The sequence below is a fragment of the Pseudorca crassidens genome, chromosome 19 (assembly GCF_039906515.1).
Source record: "Pseudorca crassidens isolate mPseCra1 chromosome 19, mPseCra1.hap1, whole genome shotgun sequence".
NCBI classification, from domain to species: Eukaryota; Metazoa; Chordata; class Mammalia; order Artiodactyla; family Delphinidae; genus Pseudorca; species Pseudorca crassidens.
Window position 1 is genome coordinate 43,100,378 of NC_090314.1, and position 18,656 is coordinate 43,119,033.

General features: G+C 51.1%; 1 protein-coding gene across 2 annotated transcripts in view; it reads right to left on the minus strand.

The window, feature by feature from the left end:
• Positions 1-2,404: 2,404 nt before the first annotated feature.
• Positions 2,405-18,656, minus strand: part of PLXDC1 (plexin domain containing 1) — a 65,348-nt gene continuing 49,096 nt past the window's right edge. For both annotated transcript variants that reach the window (XM_067714009.1, XM_067714008.1), the window contains 5 exons: positions 17,698-17,758; positions 16,386-16,521; positions 10,164-10,199; positions 7,863-8,023; positions 2,405-6,320 (listed from right to left, as the gene is read on the minus strand). In XM_067714009.1, coding sequence (XP_067570110.1) covers positions 6,201-6,320; positions 7,863-8,023; positions 10,164-10,199; positions 16,386-16,521; positions 17,698-17,758 — 514 coding nt within the window. In that variant the 3' untranslated portion in view covers positions 2,405-6,200. The remainder of the gene's footprint in view (positions 6,321-7,862; positions 8,024-10,163; positions 10,200-16,385; positions 16,522-17,697; positions 17,759-18,656) is intronic.

Sequence of the window (18,656 nt, forward strand, 5' to 3'; positions counted from 1 at the left end):
CTGCCACCATGGCCTGCCCGTCTGCTGCACATGGTGGGGTGTCGCTCCAGGACCCTGCTTCAGACGTGTAAGCTCCCCCATCCATTAAACCATCGATGTCTCTGTTGCTGACTCCGGGCTCTTTCTTTGGTCTTGAATCTGGGCAAGCACAGGCCTTGTAGGCCTGTGGGGTGCAACCCAAGCAAACCCAAGGAACAGAGAGGGGTGTCTGCAGCTCTGGCCACTGGAGACTGTGGGCCCTGGAGCAGGCTGCCCTTTTGACCTTGAGGGAGGCTCTTGGAATTACTTACTGCTCCTTGGGAGAGGGGAGTAAAGGCAAAACAATCACCATTAGGCACTGGACCCACTGCGTCCAAGTTTGTTGAGAGCAGCAAAACTGTGTATTCAAAATGGGGTCTAAACTGAGGGGAATGTAAGGCGGATCCGTGGAGGAGAGATGGGATCTGTTATTTTTATTTATTTATTTATTTATTTTGGGGGGATCTGTTATTTTTTGAGGCTTTTCAGACTTTCTCAGCTGGACACGATGAGACATACATTTTGGCTACTCCATCTGAACCCCCAGTGGTGATAGTCAGTTTCTGAATAGAAAAATTTGAAGAGGAAACACTGAAGCTGGAAGGAAAGGTTCTCACCCAAGCCTGGGAGTGTATGATGAGATTTTATTGGCTTATATTTAGATGTTTCTTTTTTCCATGCTTTTAGCTTTGTGGAAAACTGTGGGTATGATTTAGCTATCTCTGGGGACCAAATGTAAAAATGTTTTATGAACATCAGAAAAATCGTCCCCAGAAGAATTTCTCTTTGGTGTTAGCAGTTCAAGTAAGGATTCTCCCTCCCCTCCCCATCTCCCTTCTCTCCAGCCCCATGGGAAAAATGAAGTAATCAGTTGCCGTCCATTCAAGAAAATAAGCACCGAGGGCTGCCTTGGTGTTCTGTAAAGCCTTACGGAGAGTGCTTCCAAATCTTCACGTCGGAGGGTCATTGGAGTGGGGGATCCGGGTGAGAAGGAAGCAGTAAAAATGAGGATATTTTTAAGCTCTTGGGCTGTGTAAATAAATAGATGATAAGCTCATGGTTTCAGGACCCAAAAGTACATACTGTGCCGCATGGCACGCAGGATCTTAATTCCCCAACCAGGGATCGAACCTGTGTCCACTGCTTTGGAAGCGCCAAGTCTTAACCACTTGACCGCCAAGAAAGTCCCTAGAGTATGTATTTGACGTCGTTGTTCTACATCTTCTTGAGACTCTCTACAGGCCTGGAAGATCAGCTTCCCTGTTACACTGTGGCCACGTGGTTCTGGCGTCACCCCACAGTACCCGGGGAACAACCCCGGATGGGAATCCAAAGTCCTGGGTTTGGGGACTGTCTCAGCTACTCACTAGCCGTGTGACCTTGGGCAAGTCACTTAATGATGCCTGGCACACAGTGTGTGCTTAATGAGTATTGATCAAATGAATAAATAAATAAGTAAACCACCTGAGCCTCAGTTTCCTCATCTGAGAAATGGGGGAATAATTCTGCCTCCCCCCCCTCCACACCTGACAGGCTGTGATCATGTCAGTACAATTGTTGCCTAGAAATGCTTCTCAAATGTTCATGCGTTTCACTTCAGTCACCTGGGGAGTTGCTCAAATGCAGATTCTGACTCAGTAGGTCTGGGTTGGGTGGGCCTGAGTTCTGCATTTCCAGCTGACCCCCAGGGGATTCCTGTGTGGACCACACTTTGAATAGGTAAGTCCAAGACTCTGATGCTCTACAAGTACTTGAGCTTGTTAACATCTCTTCAGCCAATGGGGTCGGGATAGACTCCAAGGATAGACTAACCAATTGTCCCAGCGGGCTCTCGACTAAGGGGTTTCCTGGGACACAGGGCTCTCAGTGTTAGAGCCAGGGAAGTCCCGGGCAAACAAAGTTGATCACTTCACCAAGATAATGGAAGCGAAAGGGATGCTTCCATTTGAGCTGCTTGTGAACTAGAAAAAACCAAACAAAACAGAAACAGATGAGCGTATTTGCTAAGGAGAGGAAAACATCCCCTCCTTAGATCAATAAGTCCTCCACCCCCTGATTTCACAGAGGCTCAGAGAAGTGGGGTGACTTGGCCGACAACACACAGCTCCTCAGGGGCAGGGCTGGGGCTGCAGCTCCGCCTCCTGACGCACTGTGGAGCAGCTGGGGGGCTTTCTCACCAATCCACATGGCCTTCTCCAACACATTCCTCTTTCTTTGGCAAACACAGCATGTTTATTTATAAATTGGCTTGTTTTTGGAGCCTGAAATTTGGCATAGCTGATTTTGGCTGTAAGAAGTTCAAATTTTTCCTCTTTTTGTTTTGGTTTGCTTAACCATGTTTTGTGAGCAAAATATGCAAAGTAATAAAAACGACGAGGCTACTAAAGTGGTTCAAAGGCAAAGCCTCCAGAAATGTGGCAGTGTCAGCTTAGCACATTTATTCTGTATTTCTAGATAGTAGATTAGAAACCCATGAGGTTTACTTCCGGGGACTTACAAACCACGAATAAATAGCTGGAGTCTCTTTCCAGGCTGTTTCTCTTGAGGTGGGACAGGAGTTTGGGAAGAGCACCCCTGGTGGGCAGATTGCTGGAGGCTGTTCCTCTGCTCCTTAGCTCAGTCCTTAGAGAAGCTGGCAGTCATCAGGACTAAAGTCTGTGCGAGGATTTGTAGAATGTCACACAAAATCCTTTGCATTTAATTTTGCACACGGCAGAAGTCGTAAATGAACGTTGCCTTTTATTAACACTGAAATCCGTGCAAGGAATTTTCACGCTGAATATGGAAATACATTGCATTTAGAACAGCTAGTGTGCCCTCAGGTCCCAGATCCTTCGAATTGTGCTGTAAGTTCCGGTGACTTTTCGTTGGGGGTGGGGTAGGGTGGAGATGGTGAGAGAGAGAGGCTGGTTTTATTTGTGACTCCACCTGGTGTAGGGAGTCTGGGTGTGGCCCCTGATCAGGGCTTCATGCAAATCTCTTATCTGTTCCTGTACCCAGAGAACAGAGTCTTAGCTCTGCCCACAACGAAATAAGTGATCAGCTCTGGTGGTGAACACTCTTCTTTTCCCATAGTGTGGTTGGCTGGCAGCTTCTGCCACTGTCTTAATATAATACAACAAGCTACAGGCTGAGCGCAGCTACAAGCTTCATCCGATGTTCTTAGCAATAATCTATCTATCTATCTATAAATACAGATAGACACCGAAATATATACATACAAGAACACGTGACACAGGCAAGCCCTGGCAAAACACACACATTTTAAAGATTGTTTCCATAGGCCCACCGAGAACCTCTAACAGGGACAAAAGGACATTTTCAACCTCAGGCTCCAGGCTGAGACCTGAAGACCTGAAGAGGCAGTTTCCAGAGTCAGGGGCCAGCTGGGGTGAGTGGCTGGTGATACCTAATTATGGCGGAAGGGAGACGGCCAGTTAGTCAAGCTTGAAAAACCCCATCTGCTCTTCCCGGGGCATTTCTGGGTACTGGGGTTGGTGGCTGGGCTTATAGGCACCCATGTTCTAGAATCAGAAACCCCAGGGGCCTGACTGGACAGATCCACAAATCTAGGGGCAGCTGATTAAAGGGGAACTAAGTTGTGCTCACAGCCTGATCCAGGGGTCTCCTCTCACACTTGGCCTCTGCATTCTTCTTCTTCTTCTCATTTTCTTGTTGGCTCTCTTAAGAGTTCTGGTGTAAAACAGAGCCTCCCTGAGAGCTTCTGAGTTCTGGGTACAACACAGACAGCTGTTTCAAGGGGTTGAAGCTTCCTGTCACAGTCATTGTATCTGCCTGTGGGGTGGAGGGGACCGGAAGTTTGCAAGCTCTCTGTGGTTGTGCACAGCACAGCACAGAAGTACCACTTCGCTGGTTGACCATGAAACCCCTGTCTCCTTCTGGTCACTCACTGTGCAGGTGAGTCACTCTCTATAGTTACCCAAAGAACCCGCTCTAAACCTTGGAGTAAAACTCCTGGGTCTAAGAGATGCTTGATCTTGTGAGAGATCCTAAGGATATCTGGGAAACAGTGTTAACTCTGCGAGTTGCTGGCTGTTTCCTAGGAGCACTTTGTTGTGGCTTGAGGGACTCTTAGTGTCCAGGGGCCTCTCTTAGGGACACATCTTTAGTTCTTTGTTGCTGTTAACAAACCAGGCTACCTGCTACCAAACAGCTCCACTGCCCTCACCACTGTCATCCCAGGCGCCAGCTAGGCTTGCTGTGACTGGTCCGAGCTATCTCATGCTTTCTCTCTCTACCTGCAGTGTTACCGGCAGAGACCTCAGGACATCACCGCCCGTTTCTTCACTCTTGTGTTCTTCCCGTCCAGGAATCAGAACAATCGGAAGGGCTCCCATTGGGAAGAAGTGTGCTGGAGTTTGGGAGTGGGACCCGTGGAGCTGTGCACTGCGTTTGGCCACAGTGGGGACTGCCCCACTGGCCATTTTAGACACACAAAAGTCATAGATGCTCTGCTGGTCCGGCAAGGGCAAAAATCACCCTCCTGCCAGCCAGCAGTGCTGGGAGCCTGGAGTATTTCAGCGCCTGGCTGCAATTTTCCCGTTAAGAGAGCTCTGTTTCAGACCTTTCTGTCCTTCAGAAGCTTGAAAAGAATCCTATTCTCTTTGCTGCATTACCTTTTTACTTTCGCAAATTCTGCTACGATTTCTCAAAACCATAGCTATTCCTTTGCCTGGTTTATGAAGAATACATATAGATAGCCGAGGTCCAGCATGTTTCCCACTCTGATTGTTACCATCCTCACCAAGGATAAACCATGAAACATCTGGAAAACCTTCAGCCCAGTGTTTGGATGTGCCTGGTTATTGGCAGACTCCCTACCCCCGCCTCAGGAGGCCTTGTATTTAAACTAACTTCTTTCTTTGGCAGCATCCCGGTGACATGCATAAAAGGATGTGACTAAGTGGAGACTGTGATTTAATATTTATTTGCTGATGATGTTTTTTTACTTTGAATGAGGGTGAACTATAGGTTTTCACTTGAAATGCTCTTCAGAAGCAACCCCAACTCATCCCTGGGACAGAACTCCCTTAAAAGCAGGTTAAGTTTAGGAGCCTAAACTCTCTGCCCCAAGAACTTCCGGCAGAGCTGGGGAGATGCAAGCAACATTCCAGGTCAAGGTCTTACGTATAAAGTTCCTCTTTCCCACACCAGCTTCCTCTATCCCAATCCCTCTGGAGGCTTTGCTTTTCAACTGAAGTTCCCTGCTGGGTATGTTTCAAGAAGCCCTCTCTCCACCTTGTTTCTCTTTAATGGCTATAAAATTCCAGCTCAGAGGAGGAAAAATATTAATCAGGCAGGCCCTGCCTTTGGAGGTACTTACTGGCACTGACAGAAGACCAGGCCAGTGAATACAGTGGACACCAAACGTGCCATTGGAATGAAGAGCCCGCAGGGTAGACGCGGCCATGCACAGCACGGCTTGCCAGGCCCGGGCTGGGCTGCAGTTGGATAAAGCCCGCAACACAGGCAACACACATGTTTGTTGCAGAAGTACTGGTTCTCAGCAGAAACGTCAAGCTGGGGTAGTGAAGCCTAAAAATACAATCTTCCCACGAGTTCTTTCTTCTCTCCTTTGGCTTTCTTCTGATGCCAGCATGCCGGTCAGTGGCTTGCCAAAAGGGCTGGGAGCAGCCATACCTGTGATTTAACAGATGGAGAGAACTCCTTCTTCAGACTTCCAGAGCACAGAAGCTGGGGCAAATTATGCTGCATCCATAGCCTTGAGGACCAGCTCTTGAGTCTATGGACCCTGGAATACAGCGGCCCCAGTCTAGAGCTGGGTTCTCTCGTGTCATATGCGGGGGCGTTAGGTGACCGGAGCAGGGCATCTGGCCGTCTCCAGGTGGGAGGGGACCTCTGAGGCAGCTACAGAGTAGACCATTGAGAGACTCAGAAGGGGAGACCCCTGGCATCAAAGCAGGCTGAAATTAGGTTACTGTTCCTTCAAAGTTCAATGTGGTGGCTTTTCTGCCTCCTGCTTCAATAGTTGGGGTGTGATGGCCAAACTATAGCTCTGGCGCCACAGACCATGGGCTCATCTTCCCAGCCAGGGTGTGTTCAGAGGAGGCCAAGGAAGGTCACTTCTCTGCTTTGCTTTGACTCGTTTGCTGAGGTCCCCGGGTCTTCCTTCCTACCCTTCCAAGGGAGACCTGGCGCTCTCAGCACTGCTCGGCCTCCACGAAGCCCTCCTTCTCGTGGCCTGAGGGCTCAACTTCTGTGTAGGTGGAGTGGTTAAGGTGGCTGCGGAACTTCATGGCCGGCCAGCGGCGAGGTCTCCGCTGCGGGGACACAGGCGCAGAGTCAGTGGGCGCGATCCCTCCCCTGGGACCCTCCCCTCCCTCCCCCTTCCCCCGGGGGACGGCTCTGAGAACTTCTCAAAGGTGCTGGTGGAGGGTGAAGTTTAGGGCCCTCTCCCCCAGAAGGCTCCCGGCTGTGATCCTTCGCCCCCCTGGGAAACCTGCTGGGAGCCCCAGGAGTTGGGAAGGAAGAGGTCATTTTATTCCTCGCCGTGTGGACTGCAGGACGCAAGGTGAAAAGCGCAGTGGCACACTGAGTGGAGTCCTGAGACTGTGGAAAGTGAGGGAGTGGGTAAGAGATGGAATGATCTGGGAGGCTCTGGAAACACTAAGATAACCCTCCAGACAGTACAGGTCCTGCATCAGAGCTGGGGAGCTGAAGGGAATGCAGATTCCCAGGCCTCCATCAGACCTCTGGTCAGCATCCCTGTGGCTGGGGATCTGCAGGTTCCCCAGGAGAAACAAGGTTGGCCTTAGCCTCAGTAGGTCTTAATCTTAAGCTCAGAATGACTGGTTAGAATTCATAAGAAACAGGGGGCATCTAAACAGAGAGGAGGGGGCTTCCCTGGCGGCGCAGTGGTTGGGAGTCCGCCTGCCGATGCAGGGGACGCGGGTTCGTGCCCCGGTCCGGGAGGATCCTGCGTGCCGTGCAGCGGCTGGGCCCATGGGCCGTGGCCGCTGGGCCTGTGTGTCCGGAGCCTGTGCTCCGCAGCGGGAGAGGCCACAGCAATGAGACGCCCGCGTGCCGCAAAAAAAAAAAAAAAAAAAAAGAGAGGAGGGAACGACCTAGGCCTCTGGGTGATGAGGTTGGGGCTTGTGACCCATGTGGAGGATTGCAGTCCCAGAGGCCCCATCACTGTAGGAGTCAGAGAGCTGGCCAGATGCCGAGAGTGGGGGGCTGGGGCAGGGGCTGCTGAGCTCTGTGGCCCAGACTGAAGGGGCGCAGGCCTTACTTCCCATGCTGCACCTCAGGCTGACTCTTCTGAATCCTGAGATGTTGCAAACTGCAGCATCCTCAACAAAAGCTCCCAGACAGAGCAACTCTTATGATTACTATGGCCTGTCAAATCAAATCGAAAATCGCACACAGCAGGCCAAGAGGCAGAGACCTCAGTTCCATTACGGCTTTGAATAAGCACTAGGCCTGGAAGTTGGGTGTGAGAGACCATAAATCATTAGGGATGGTTGCACAACACTCAAGGGGCATGTGAGGCGTTTTTGGCCTCTTTCTTTCTTCTGGGGACTGTTCTGATTTCACAAATGGGAGCGCAAAAGCAGAGGCTGTTCAACAGGACAAGAGGGCCGGAGGAGTCCTGAGGGGTCAAGCCCTGGGGGGTTAGGGACTCAGAGGGTGCCCGCCAGTGCAAGATGTGCCTGGATGGAGTCAATGAAGTCCCTCAGGTGGAAACAGGAGGCTGGCACGTGGCGGGTGAGGGATGAGATGGGGAGAGGCAGGTACTGAAAGGCTGGGGAAACACTGATGCAGATGCAGACGCCAGAGCGGTGGCCCAATCCTGCACTGACCTCGATGAAGAAGAGCGCAGTGTTGGAGGTGGGGTGGCCATTGATATAGATCCCGGCCAGGATGATGGCCGCCAAAAGGAGGACGGCCAGCACGATGCCCACGATGGTGCCCAGGTGCAAGGGGGGGCCCTTTGTCTTGGGGGACAGGTTGTTCTGAAGGCCTGTGGAGAGACCATTAGGTCAGGGGAACAAGGAAGGTGGGGTCATGGGGTCCTGGGTTCTGACAAAGTCCCAGAGATGAAAGCCGACAGACCCTTCAGGTCTACTTATCAAATACATGAAAAGGTGGAGTCGGTGGAACCATTATGAGTATGACATGAACTTTGTTCTTAGCACGGTTCAGGTGGTTTTCCAAAATCGCTTAAAAGTTGCCCAAATGTCTACTAAGGATCATAACATTTCTCTCCAGTACCCATCCCATATAAGTTCTTTGAAGGAATTCACAAAGGGCATGTGATGGTTAAGACTTGGGATCTGGAGCCTGGCTGCCTGGATTCAAATCCAGGCTCTGCTACTTACGAGCTGTGTGACCTTGGGCAAATTATTTAACTTCTCTGTGTCTCGGTTATCGTTTCTGTAGCACAAGGATAATAATGTTAAGTACCCGGTAGGGTTATTGAGAGGGTGAAAATGAGATAATTCATGTCAACGGCTGAGGATCATGGCAGGTATCTTGGACAACTTTAAAAAGTGTTAGCTATCATGATAGCAAAATGACCACATCTTTACCTGTCACTGTCCACTACCAGATTGTGACCTCCTGTAGGGCAAGGACAGTGTCTTAGTCATCTCTGTGTTTTCAACTCTTAGAAAAACCGGCAGACCCATCAGAGGAACTCAATAAAAGAAATGAACTAGACACTCGGAGGGCTGAGAAGCCAGCAGACACTCTTTGTGAACATTCCAAGCATTTGAAATACATTCCCCAGGAGAAGACTGGGTATTTTCCATAGACTATCGAACTGGAAGCTCATCCAGTCCACCCCCTTTCTCGTACGGCTGAAGGAATGGAAATACAGAGAGATGAAGGGATTTGTCCAAGGACACAGTTAGTGCCAGCCTCCAAGAAACCTAGTTCCCTGATATTACCTAGGGTGGGCTTTTGCTCCTTCTCCCTGCCCTAAAAGGATGTGGAGATAACGACACAGAGAAGACAGATGAGCATGTAAGCAACACAAATGTTGAATCCACTTTACATCGCTGGTGGGTGGAATGGGAGTCAACAGTGGGTAGAGATTTTTAATAAGATGTTGTGTGCATCCAAAATCATTATGTTCCCCATCCCCGTTTCTCTGTCAGCAGAAAAAAAAACCAGGAGAGAAACTATCCTGGGGCACTCCTGTGCGTGGTTCATGCCTCCATCTGCCAAGAGCTGGGGGAGCTGTGATGACACGCCCCAAGCTGGCCTCTCCTGAGCTGGCCGTCAGACCTCAGCCTTCAGTGACCCTATGATCTGAGGGGCAGAGCTTGGGCTGATGAGCACATGGTGCAGAGTAAGGGGAACGTGGCCCAGGGCCCCCTGCTTCCCCACAGCCCAACAGACACACGTGTACACTCACACCCACAGCCCACAGAGCAGCAATGGCTCCGTCTCCCGTGGGAGACCCCATTAAGATGTGCTGCGTTAATAGCCCCTCCTCTCCTGCTGGAGCCCAGGTAACAGTCTCCCAGCCCCTGGGGCCGGAAGGCTCTTCCATCTCCCCTTTGTGGTAGTTGCAGCAAGGGCTTGAGCTGGCTCTGGGCAAAGGGCAGGGGAGGTGGGGTCACCCCATGTCCCCAGAGAGGAGGTTATCCCCCAGGCAGTCCTGGGGAAAGGGGACCCCACCTTCTGGCACCCTGTAAAAATTGTGGTGGGCAACGTTTATGTACTCTCTGGCAAGCCACTTGAGTGAGAGAAGCTGCTCTCCACCCCTCATTGGCTGGGAGGCCCCTGGGGACAGAAGCCAGGGCCACAGGCCACACAGCCATGCCTGCCCTAGCTTAGCCCTCACTTCCTCCTCTCACTCCTATCAGGGAAGCAGATACTCAAGGGCACAGAGGCCGGGAGAAGAACCACAGGAGGTTCCTGGCTGAGATGAGAAATGTCTAGATGTAGATTTGCTCCTTCAGTCTAGGGGGTCTGTTCCCAGAAGCCCCCTGCCTTCCCACCCAGCAGGAAGTCTGGGAAGCGCAGGCTGCTGTTGTTTCCCCCTCCCCCACTCAGAGTAAAAGCAAAGAGGCCAGGTGACGGCTGCACCCTCTTCCAGGGTGGGTCCAAGAGGCAGTGGTGTGTTGAAGAAGGGCAGGCAGTTCTGTACTCACCCTCTCCTTCTGCATAGGGATTCAACTTGGTGTCATCTTCAAAGGGAAAGGAGAGAAGGCACAAGATTAGTGGAATCATGATGGCCTCTGTCACTAGGTCTGGATGAGACTTTAGGGAGGTTCAAGTCCAACCCTTCATTCTGAAGGCTGGGAAACTGAAGCACAGAGAGGGGAGGTGACTTGCTCAAAGTCACACAGCAGTGTAAAGGTAGAAGGCCAAGACAGACAAGCCAACTTTTCGTAGTGTTCATACATTCAACAAATATTTACTGAGTGTTTACTAGGAGTTGACTCCGACTGGGGGCCTCGCCCAGACAAAGGGAGTCAAGAAGGAGGGATGAGCTATGGGGCTGGGAGAAAGGGTCCCAGACAGAGGAGAGAGCGGGGGCAAAGGCTGGAGTCAGCAAGAACTTGGCCATTTGAGACAAAAAAAGCAGTTCAGTGCAGCTGGAGGGTAGCGAGGATGTGAATGAAGGGTGGTGAGAGTGAAGCGGGGGCGTGGGGGGATCAGCTGTCTGGAAAGCTAAGTTGAGGGCCTAAGGGGCAGCGGGAAGCTGAGGAAGGATTTGAGGAGAGGTGTGTGTGTCACAAGATCGAATCTGCTTGGAGACTTCCCAGGGTACAACACACTCCCTCTACACCTCAAGGAGTGTATCTTGCAGCCTCCTAAACAAGTTCCAGTGGGTGACCCTTCCTGTGGCTCTTCCCCACAGATTCCTATGGGGAAAGGACAGTGAGAATTCCACGTCAGGAGAATGTTCTAGATGACTGGAGCTTACTGCTTCAAGCGTCAAAACGTTAAACCAGCGGAACCTTCCACGATGTAGGGCCTGCAACATGCGCTTCGTTCCTCCTTCCCCTCCAGCACCTCCACCGTCCTCCTCATTTTAAAGGCTTCCACTGGCTCCCCTTTGTTCCCAGATGTTCAAGGCCCTTCTCAGTCCCAATCTTCTCTTCTCCTACCACTGGCCACAACTCAACAGCATGTCAGCGTCTGTGACAAGCTACCCAAGGCTCTCCAGACCTTGGAGCCCTTCCAGATCTCTGAGCCGCTGTATGTACTGTTCCTCCTGCAGGGGATGCCCTTCCTCCACTTCTCTTTCAAAAGTCCCAATCCTGAAATGCCCCCTGCAGGGCTGGGGCTAGGCTGATACATGTGACACAGGGTCTGATCCTGTCTTTTTAGAATTTTTTGAAATTTTGTTTATTATGGAATTTTTGGCATTAATTTTGATTTTTACAAATATTGCAAGAAAAGATTATTATCTTATTTATTGTTTTTTTTTTTTTTTTGGTGCCTCCTTAAACTTGATACCTGCACTGAGTGCCTCACTTGCCTCACCCTAGTCCTGGTCCAGGCCCGTCACTTCCTGGAGGACAGATGGGTGTGTCCTCCCCTGTGTCCCATTGCATTTGGTATCTGTTTCTGTGGCATCTTGGGTCCCATTGATTCCATAGACTGTGAGCCTCTCAATACCCAGCTATTTACACTCCCAGTGCCTGGACGTGGCATACTGCCCTGCTCTACATTTCCAATAAATCTTCAAATATCAAAAAATCACATTAGATAATAAAAGAATAAACCATAAGAAAAATTTTAAATGGTCCCTTATAGAGGAAAGAGGGAATAGGGCGGAGGGGAGAAAACTAGAAACTAAACTTCTTTGAATATAGCTACTTTTGTAGATTTGACTTTGGAACCATGTTAATTATCATTTAACTGTTACATAATTTATAAAAAAGTTAAATTTAAAAAGCACCCCTCGGGACTTCCCTGGTGGCTCAGTGGTTAAGAATCCGCCTGCCAATTCAGGGGACATGGGTTCAAGCCCTGGTCTGGGAAGATCCCACATGCTGCGGAGCAACTAACCCCGTGAGCCACAACTACTGAGCCTGCGCTCTAGAGCCCACGAGCCCGCGTGCCACAACTACTGAAGACGGCGCGCCTAGGGCCCATGCTCTGCAACAAGAGAAGCCACCACAATGAGAAGCCCACGCACCGCAACGAAGAGTAGCCCCTGCTCACTGCAACTAGACAAAGCCTGCACACAGCAGTGAAGACCCAGCGCCGCCAAAAATAAATAAATAAATAAAAAATAATAATAAAATAAAATGATGAAAAGCACCCCTAAAAATTCAAAGTAAAACAAAACGAATAGAGAGTTGTAGGCATATAATAGAAAGATACGTTTTCTTCAGGAATTTCAATACACGAGGTATTTATGTATGCCTCTGAGTCTATTTTGTTACTACAAGTTGAAATGATGAATTGGTTACTCAACACTAACCAACGTAACCCTAAACATCATTGGACAAATTAACTTGATTGGAATCGACTTGTTTTGAATCTAGACCATTGGAAATCCATTGTAACCCAGTCCACATCTGCCCTTGGCAGACAAGAGGACACCTACAGCCAGTCCCTCCCACAAGGTGACTGAAGGTGACCACCCTGTGCTCACAGCAGCTTTTCTCCCACTCACTGAGGGCTGGTTGGGGTCCACAGAACGCAAACGGATTCCCTCATTAAGGGACTGTGGCCCAGGCCCATGAAAACTCACAGAGAGAAGAAATGTGTGTGATGTCTCGTGAGTGAGTGGTCATGTTCTGTAGTTAGTGGTCGCTTCTGGCTGCTACCAACATGTTCTGTTCAGCTGCTCATCAGATGAGCCCTTACGTTGCACACAGTTATTCCGGGTCAGTGCCTGTCTGTCCTTATAATAAAATGCATGGGCTTTGTGGCAGCTGCTCGCCACTCTGAGGTCATTCTGGTTCACTTAAGTGGGCAGCATTTAAGCAAGTGAACAACTCTTAAAATCCAGCCCTCATACCTCCTGCTCCCCTGGTCCTCTCCATTCCTCTGGATGGCTGGTGACAGAAGGGCTCCACACGCCCTCCAGCAGCTGCTCTCACTAACTTCTCTGCTCTCCAACTCTGCTCTGACCAGGTGGGTCCCCCTGGCTGAAGTGCTGTATCCCCTTCATTCACAATATCTTCCTGGACCCCGAGATATACTCTGCCTCTAGTAAGTCTCCCTGTGTGGGTTATAATTGCACAGGCAGGGGGTGACCCAAACCTGTCCCTCCAGACACCTTGAGAGTTTGGGGTGGGGGGAAGTCTTTATCAATTTTTCTTTTCTTTCTTTTTTTTTTTGGCTGCACCACACGGCTTGCAGGATCTTAGTTCCCTGATAGGGATCGAACCTGTGCCCCCTGCAGTGGAAGCGTGGAGTCCTAACCACTGGACCACCAGGGAAGTCCCCCCAGTCTTTTTCTTATAGAGGTAACCTAACAATCTCTACCACCCGCTCCAGGACTGGAAGGACATATGTTTTTCTTTTGGGGACTATTACACAGCAAACAGAAATGACACATTCCTGGGCTGATAGAAGACACACGCATGATAAAACTGATAAACAGAACACGCTGCCTCTATGTAGGGACAGCTCATCAGGGCAATAACCCGGGAGAAATGGAGAATACTTCCAAGTCAGAATTTGAATCCAGCCCCCAGATGCCGTGCGCTGGGCTCTCCACGCCCACACAGCCACCCTTCTGGCCTCAGGCACTGTGCCCCATGCAGACGTAAACCTCTGAGGGAAAGGCTGCGTTCGGATCTGGAGGATGGGGTGTGTAGCCCCCAGCCCAGCTCTGGGCTCAGACCGTGCCCTCAGTAGCACATAGGGTTAACTCAGGAGTGACTGGCCAGGGGTTCTTCTTTTTAAGTAGAGTGTCCTTTAACTGGAAGGTCACCCCTGGACTCAGTTATTAACTCCCTGAGGGCAAGATCTCCTCCTGTGTCATTTTTCATTTGGTTTGTTGAATCCCTCACAGCACTAGCACAGTCTCTGCTCTCAATACCTGAGCTTTAACCAGCTACTTGTTATTCCTGGGCAAGTTCAGAGTGTTGGGACCTGTCTGAATCTGCCCACTTGTTCACCCTTCCCTATTTTTCCACCCATTGAATCCATGAAGACCCTTTTCTATTTTTTTTTTCAGCACTGAGAAAGGCAGTGGGGTCGAGGGGCAAGATTGCTGCTTTTGGAGCTAGATGAGACCTGACTCCACCTCTTCCTGGCTGTGTGACCTTGGGCAAGCCATCAACCTCTCTGAGCCATACTGTCTCCTCTGTAAAATGGGGATCAAACAGCATCAACGTACAGGATTGTTAGGAAGACTAAGTGAATATTAATGGGTGCACAATGTTACCACCCTACGTGGCACATGGTCAGTCCCCTTAAATATTTGCTCTTTCTATCAACTGTTCACTTCCCTCCAGCCAGATCCATGGGTTCCTGCTCTCCAGTCCTCTAGGCTGCATTTAAAAAGTCAGGAGGGGGGCTTCCCTGGTGGCGCAGTGGTTGAGAGTCCGCCTGCCGATGCAGGGGACATGGGTTCGTGCCCTGGTCCGGGAAGATCCCACATGCCGCAGAGTGGCTGGGCCTGTGAGCTATGGCCACTGAGCCTGTGCATCCGGAGCCTGTGCTCCACAGTGGGAGAGACCACAACAGTGAGAGGCCCGTATACCACAAAAAAAAAAAAAGAAAGAAAGAAAGAAAAAGGATAAGGGAGGAATTTCTCAGAGATAGCCAAAGAATCTGAGGAGCCTGCACGGGGTTCCCCACAGGGTGGCTGGACCTCTAGCAGTTTCAATAAGACCTCAGTCCTGGGTGAAACGGAGCAGGACCCTATGGTCCTTGCCCCCCATGTCCTCAGCCTACCTTTTGTCTGTGGAAAAACTTTAGCCAAAGAGTAAGTTTAATCAGAGATGTGAGAAGATGCAGAAACAAGGGAAAATAGTCCAATAAGACTGAATAATAATAGTCTAGGCATTAAGCATAGTCAAGGACCTTAGTTCCTCTTCAAGGGCTATAGATAATATTCTGAGCCATATCATTTGAGCTGTCTTATAGATACTGAAACCCCCATCAGGTGGAAGAAGTTAACTACATGATGACCAGACTGTAGCCATGACATAAGCTGCCACAATTCTGAGAACTGGCCTCAAAGAAATGGGAAGAAACGGACCGTGGAACTAAAGACCATGTTAGGTAGCTAGTCAGACGTGAGTGGGTCCCGCCCCATCCTGGATGGGGTCATCTTTCCCTCCCCACCTGGACACTGGTGACCAGAACATGCCCAGAGATCCTCCCTTTTTGTGGTTAAGGACCGCTAAGTTTCCAGCCTATGAGGACCAAGCAAGATATTGAAAACCCAACAGGGTTTTCCGAACCATCAGCACCGGTTGGTGCAGGTGCACCCAGACCTAAGAGGTGACTCAGACTAACCTGGGGTTCATTATGCGGTATTTATAATAAGTTACCATTGTGGTTCCCCACCCCCACCCCCATTTCCGATTGGGTGCTTATGGGTAAGTGTCTGCATACAAGGAGAAAAGTTATATAACCTAAAGCTGTCAATCAACTTGTCAATCCAATGATGCAAGACACAGGGAGGGACTTGCCACGATTTTGAAAAACCCAGCCCTACCCTCACTGCGGGGCTGATTCTGGTACCTAGACAGCTCACTGTCCTCCCTTCTTGAGGGTGTACTTTTGCTTTGCTTAATAAAACTCCTGCTGCTTAAAACCACTCTACGTCTCTCAGTTGAATTCTTTCCCTCCAGAGGACCAGAACCCAGGAGTCACCGTTCCACCGGTAACAGGTGCGTGGCAGAGGAGGCCCAGGGACAACCAGGCCTGAAGAAGCAGAGATGGATCAGCAGCAACCCAAGGTGGTCAGAGCTGCCCACCTACCCTCCGCCCACTGGACACCACAGGACTGTGTAGCCAAGCCCCAGGACGGCAGGGGTGGAACTCCCCACCAGGCCAGCTCGGCGAGGGCTGGGAGCCAGAAGGGAAGTCAGAAAAATCAGGCAACCTTTCCCTGACGTCTGAGTGTGTGGACTGAGTTCATACCTGCTACCGGGATGCTAAGACCTCACAGGTTCTCTAAGGATCGCTATTAAGATGAACTGCGATATTATATAAAATACCTGGCAGTGTGCTGGGACAGTAGTTTTTCCCCTCGCCACAGTGAATTCCGTCCCACAGCCCTGATATGGGCGTGGAGTCTACTCGCTCTGAACCTGGCTTCTGCCTTTCACCAGCAAGTGTCCCCACTCTTGGAGCCTCAGGTGTGAAAGGATGGAGCAACCCTCCCCTGAGATAATTCCCATCAGGGACAGTGAGGCTCCAGGGCGGTGGCTCCGCCCCACTCTTACCTTCCGTGGTGAGGCTGTCGACGAAGACAGAAGAGGAGGTGGTGGTGAGGTCTCCGTCAAAGGGGCTGAAGGAGCTGTCGGGCGAGGACGAGAAGGAGTCCTCGTCCTGGAAGTCCTCACACGTCCTGCCGTCTGCCTGCAAGAGAGATCCAGTGCTGCCCTGGACAGAGGCCTCGCCGGCGGCCATGCTGCACACAGGAGGATGGTGGGGCGCTCGCATCCCTCAGCGGCCAGAAGATTTAAGATTCCAGTGCGTGGCCCAAGCACGGTGATTTAACCAAAGCTGGGCTCTGAGTACATTTAAGCTTTCTACTTTATCCTGAAAGCGTCTTATCTTACAGGGCAATTTATCTGTCAGCTGCCTCGAAGCCCTCCTGAAAGAAGGAGCTGAGATGCCAATCTTAAATAAAGCGAATCTGTACGTTCACCAACAGCCAGCGTGAGCAGTAGGCTTCTGGATGGACAAAGTTTGTTTTTTTTCTAAGGCCAGAAACGGCTCACTCAGCCTTACTGATAAAACAGATGGTGGTGAGCACAGAGCAGTAATCCTGGGGGTTCACATTTAAATGCTGGGCCTGGCACCTTCACCACCTCGCCGGCTGCGAGCTGCAGGCCAAATCACTAAACCTCTCTGAGCCTCAGTTTCCCGCTCCGGTAAGTGGGGGCACTGGCCCCCAGCTCCCAGGGACCGTGTTAGGATTAAATCAGGGCAAGTGCAGGGCAGCACGCGGTGAAGTGCTGGGCGCATGCGCTGTGCTTGCACTGCAATGGAGGGAGGAAGGGAGGGGGAAAGGATGCGTGGATGAAAGGGTCTGTGTCAGTATAAGGTGTGAGAAGTGGAGGCTCCCCACCCAAAGTGTTGAGCATTCATGGAAAATTCCAGCAGTGAGAAGGAACCTGCATGGGATTCTAAACGGGAGGTGCCAGGAACAACCCTCCTCGTTCCCAGAACCACTGCCTTCCTCAAATGCCGGAGGGCTGGAGCCGGGTAGTCGCTTTTTGAACATCACCAGGTGCACAGCCTCCCGGAGGATCCCGCTGTGGCCAAGGCCACGCCCAACGTACCCTCTGTAAGGACCAAAAGAGCCCCTGGAGAGCTGCCACTCCAGGCCAAGTCACCAGAAGTGCTTGTCTCAGGGGCCCATCAAGCCCTCGGAAACCTCCCATGTGGGTCTAATTGGCTCAGAGCAGACAGGGAGACAAGCCCCAGGTGGAGGGGAGAATTTCACCAAGAGCCAGAGATGCCTTGAGAAGAGCTACCCGAGCTAGTAGCCCTGTTCCTCCCCACACCTGGCTCACTTAAGCCTCTCACCTCCTGGGCACAGCCATAGGACAGCCACTCCTGGCGGTAGCGGTCAAAGCCACTGGAGCATCTGCAGGGGAAACCAAAAGGCCAGAGGTGTGATGGGATTGACAGAGAAGCCCTCCCCTTCACCTCCCCCTAGGCGGTAACAGCTCTCCAATGATAGCAAGGAGGGGGCGAACCTCCCCAAGACCACCGGGCAGGTGCCGTGGGAGCGAGAGTCAGACCCTCCTGTCCCTCTACTCCTTTCCCCAAAGGAGGGGAAGCTATTTGTGGCAGCTTCTCCCTCCTCCTGACCAAGCTCCCCAGGACCAAGGCCACATCTGCCCAGATGTGGTGTGTGTAGGGAGCTGATTGCATGACCTCTAATGACCTTTAAGGCCCTCCTGACTCTGGGCGGCCACGAAATTGCTGAGAATCCAGGGAACTCACACACATGTTCTCATCTGGGGAAAGTCTTACTCATTCCCCAAGCCCCACTTCTTCGTGGAGGAGCCTAAACTTGTCAAGGAGGGGCAGGGCTGAGGGTGGCCGTCAGCCAATCTGGCCAACACCCACTGTGTGATCACTGAAGGGCAGAAGTCAGGGTCCTGCCAGAGTCTGGGAGAGAGTAAACACCGGTTGACAAGGGTTCCTGGAGGACAATGAGAGCTCAGCTGGGCTGGAAGTTGTCAAGTGCTTCCCTAGGGAAGGGGTGTGGTGTGAGGATGAACCAGAGAATGTCCTCCATGGCATCAGTTCCGCTCTTCACTCTTCGGTGCCAGGAGACTCCACCAAGCCCTACTTAAGCTCAGGAACCGCCGCATGGGAAGATAATATCCCGAGCCACCAGCGCTGCGAAAGGATTCGTGGCTGGTTAACTGCACCGGCAACTGCCTGCCCATCGATCCGAGACCCGGTGAGGCTGAGGCTTCCAGGCGCTGTCAGCCTTTCCTTCTGAAGATGCCTCTGAGCTGCTCCTCCTGCAG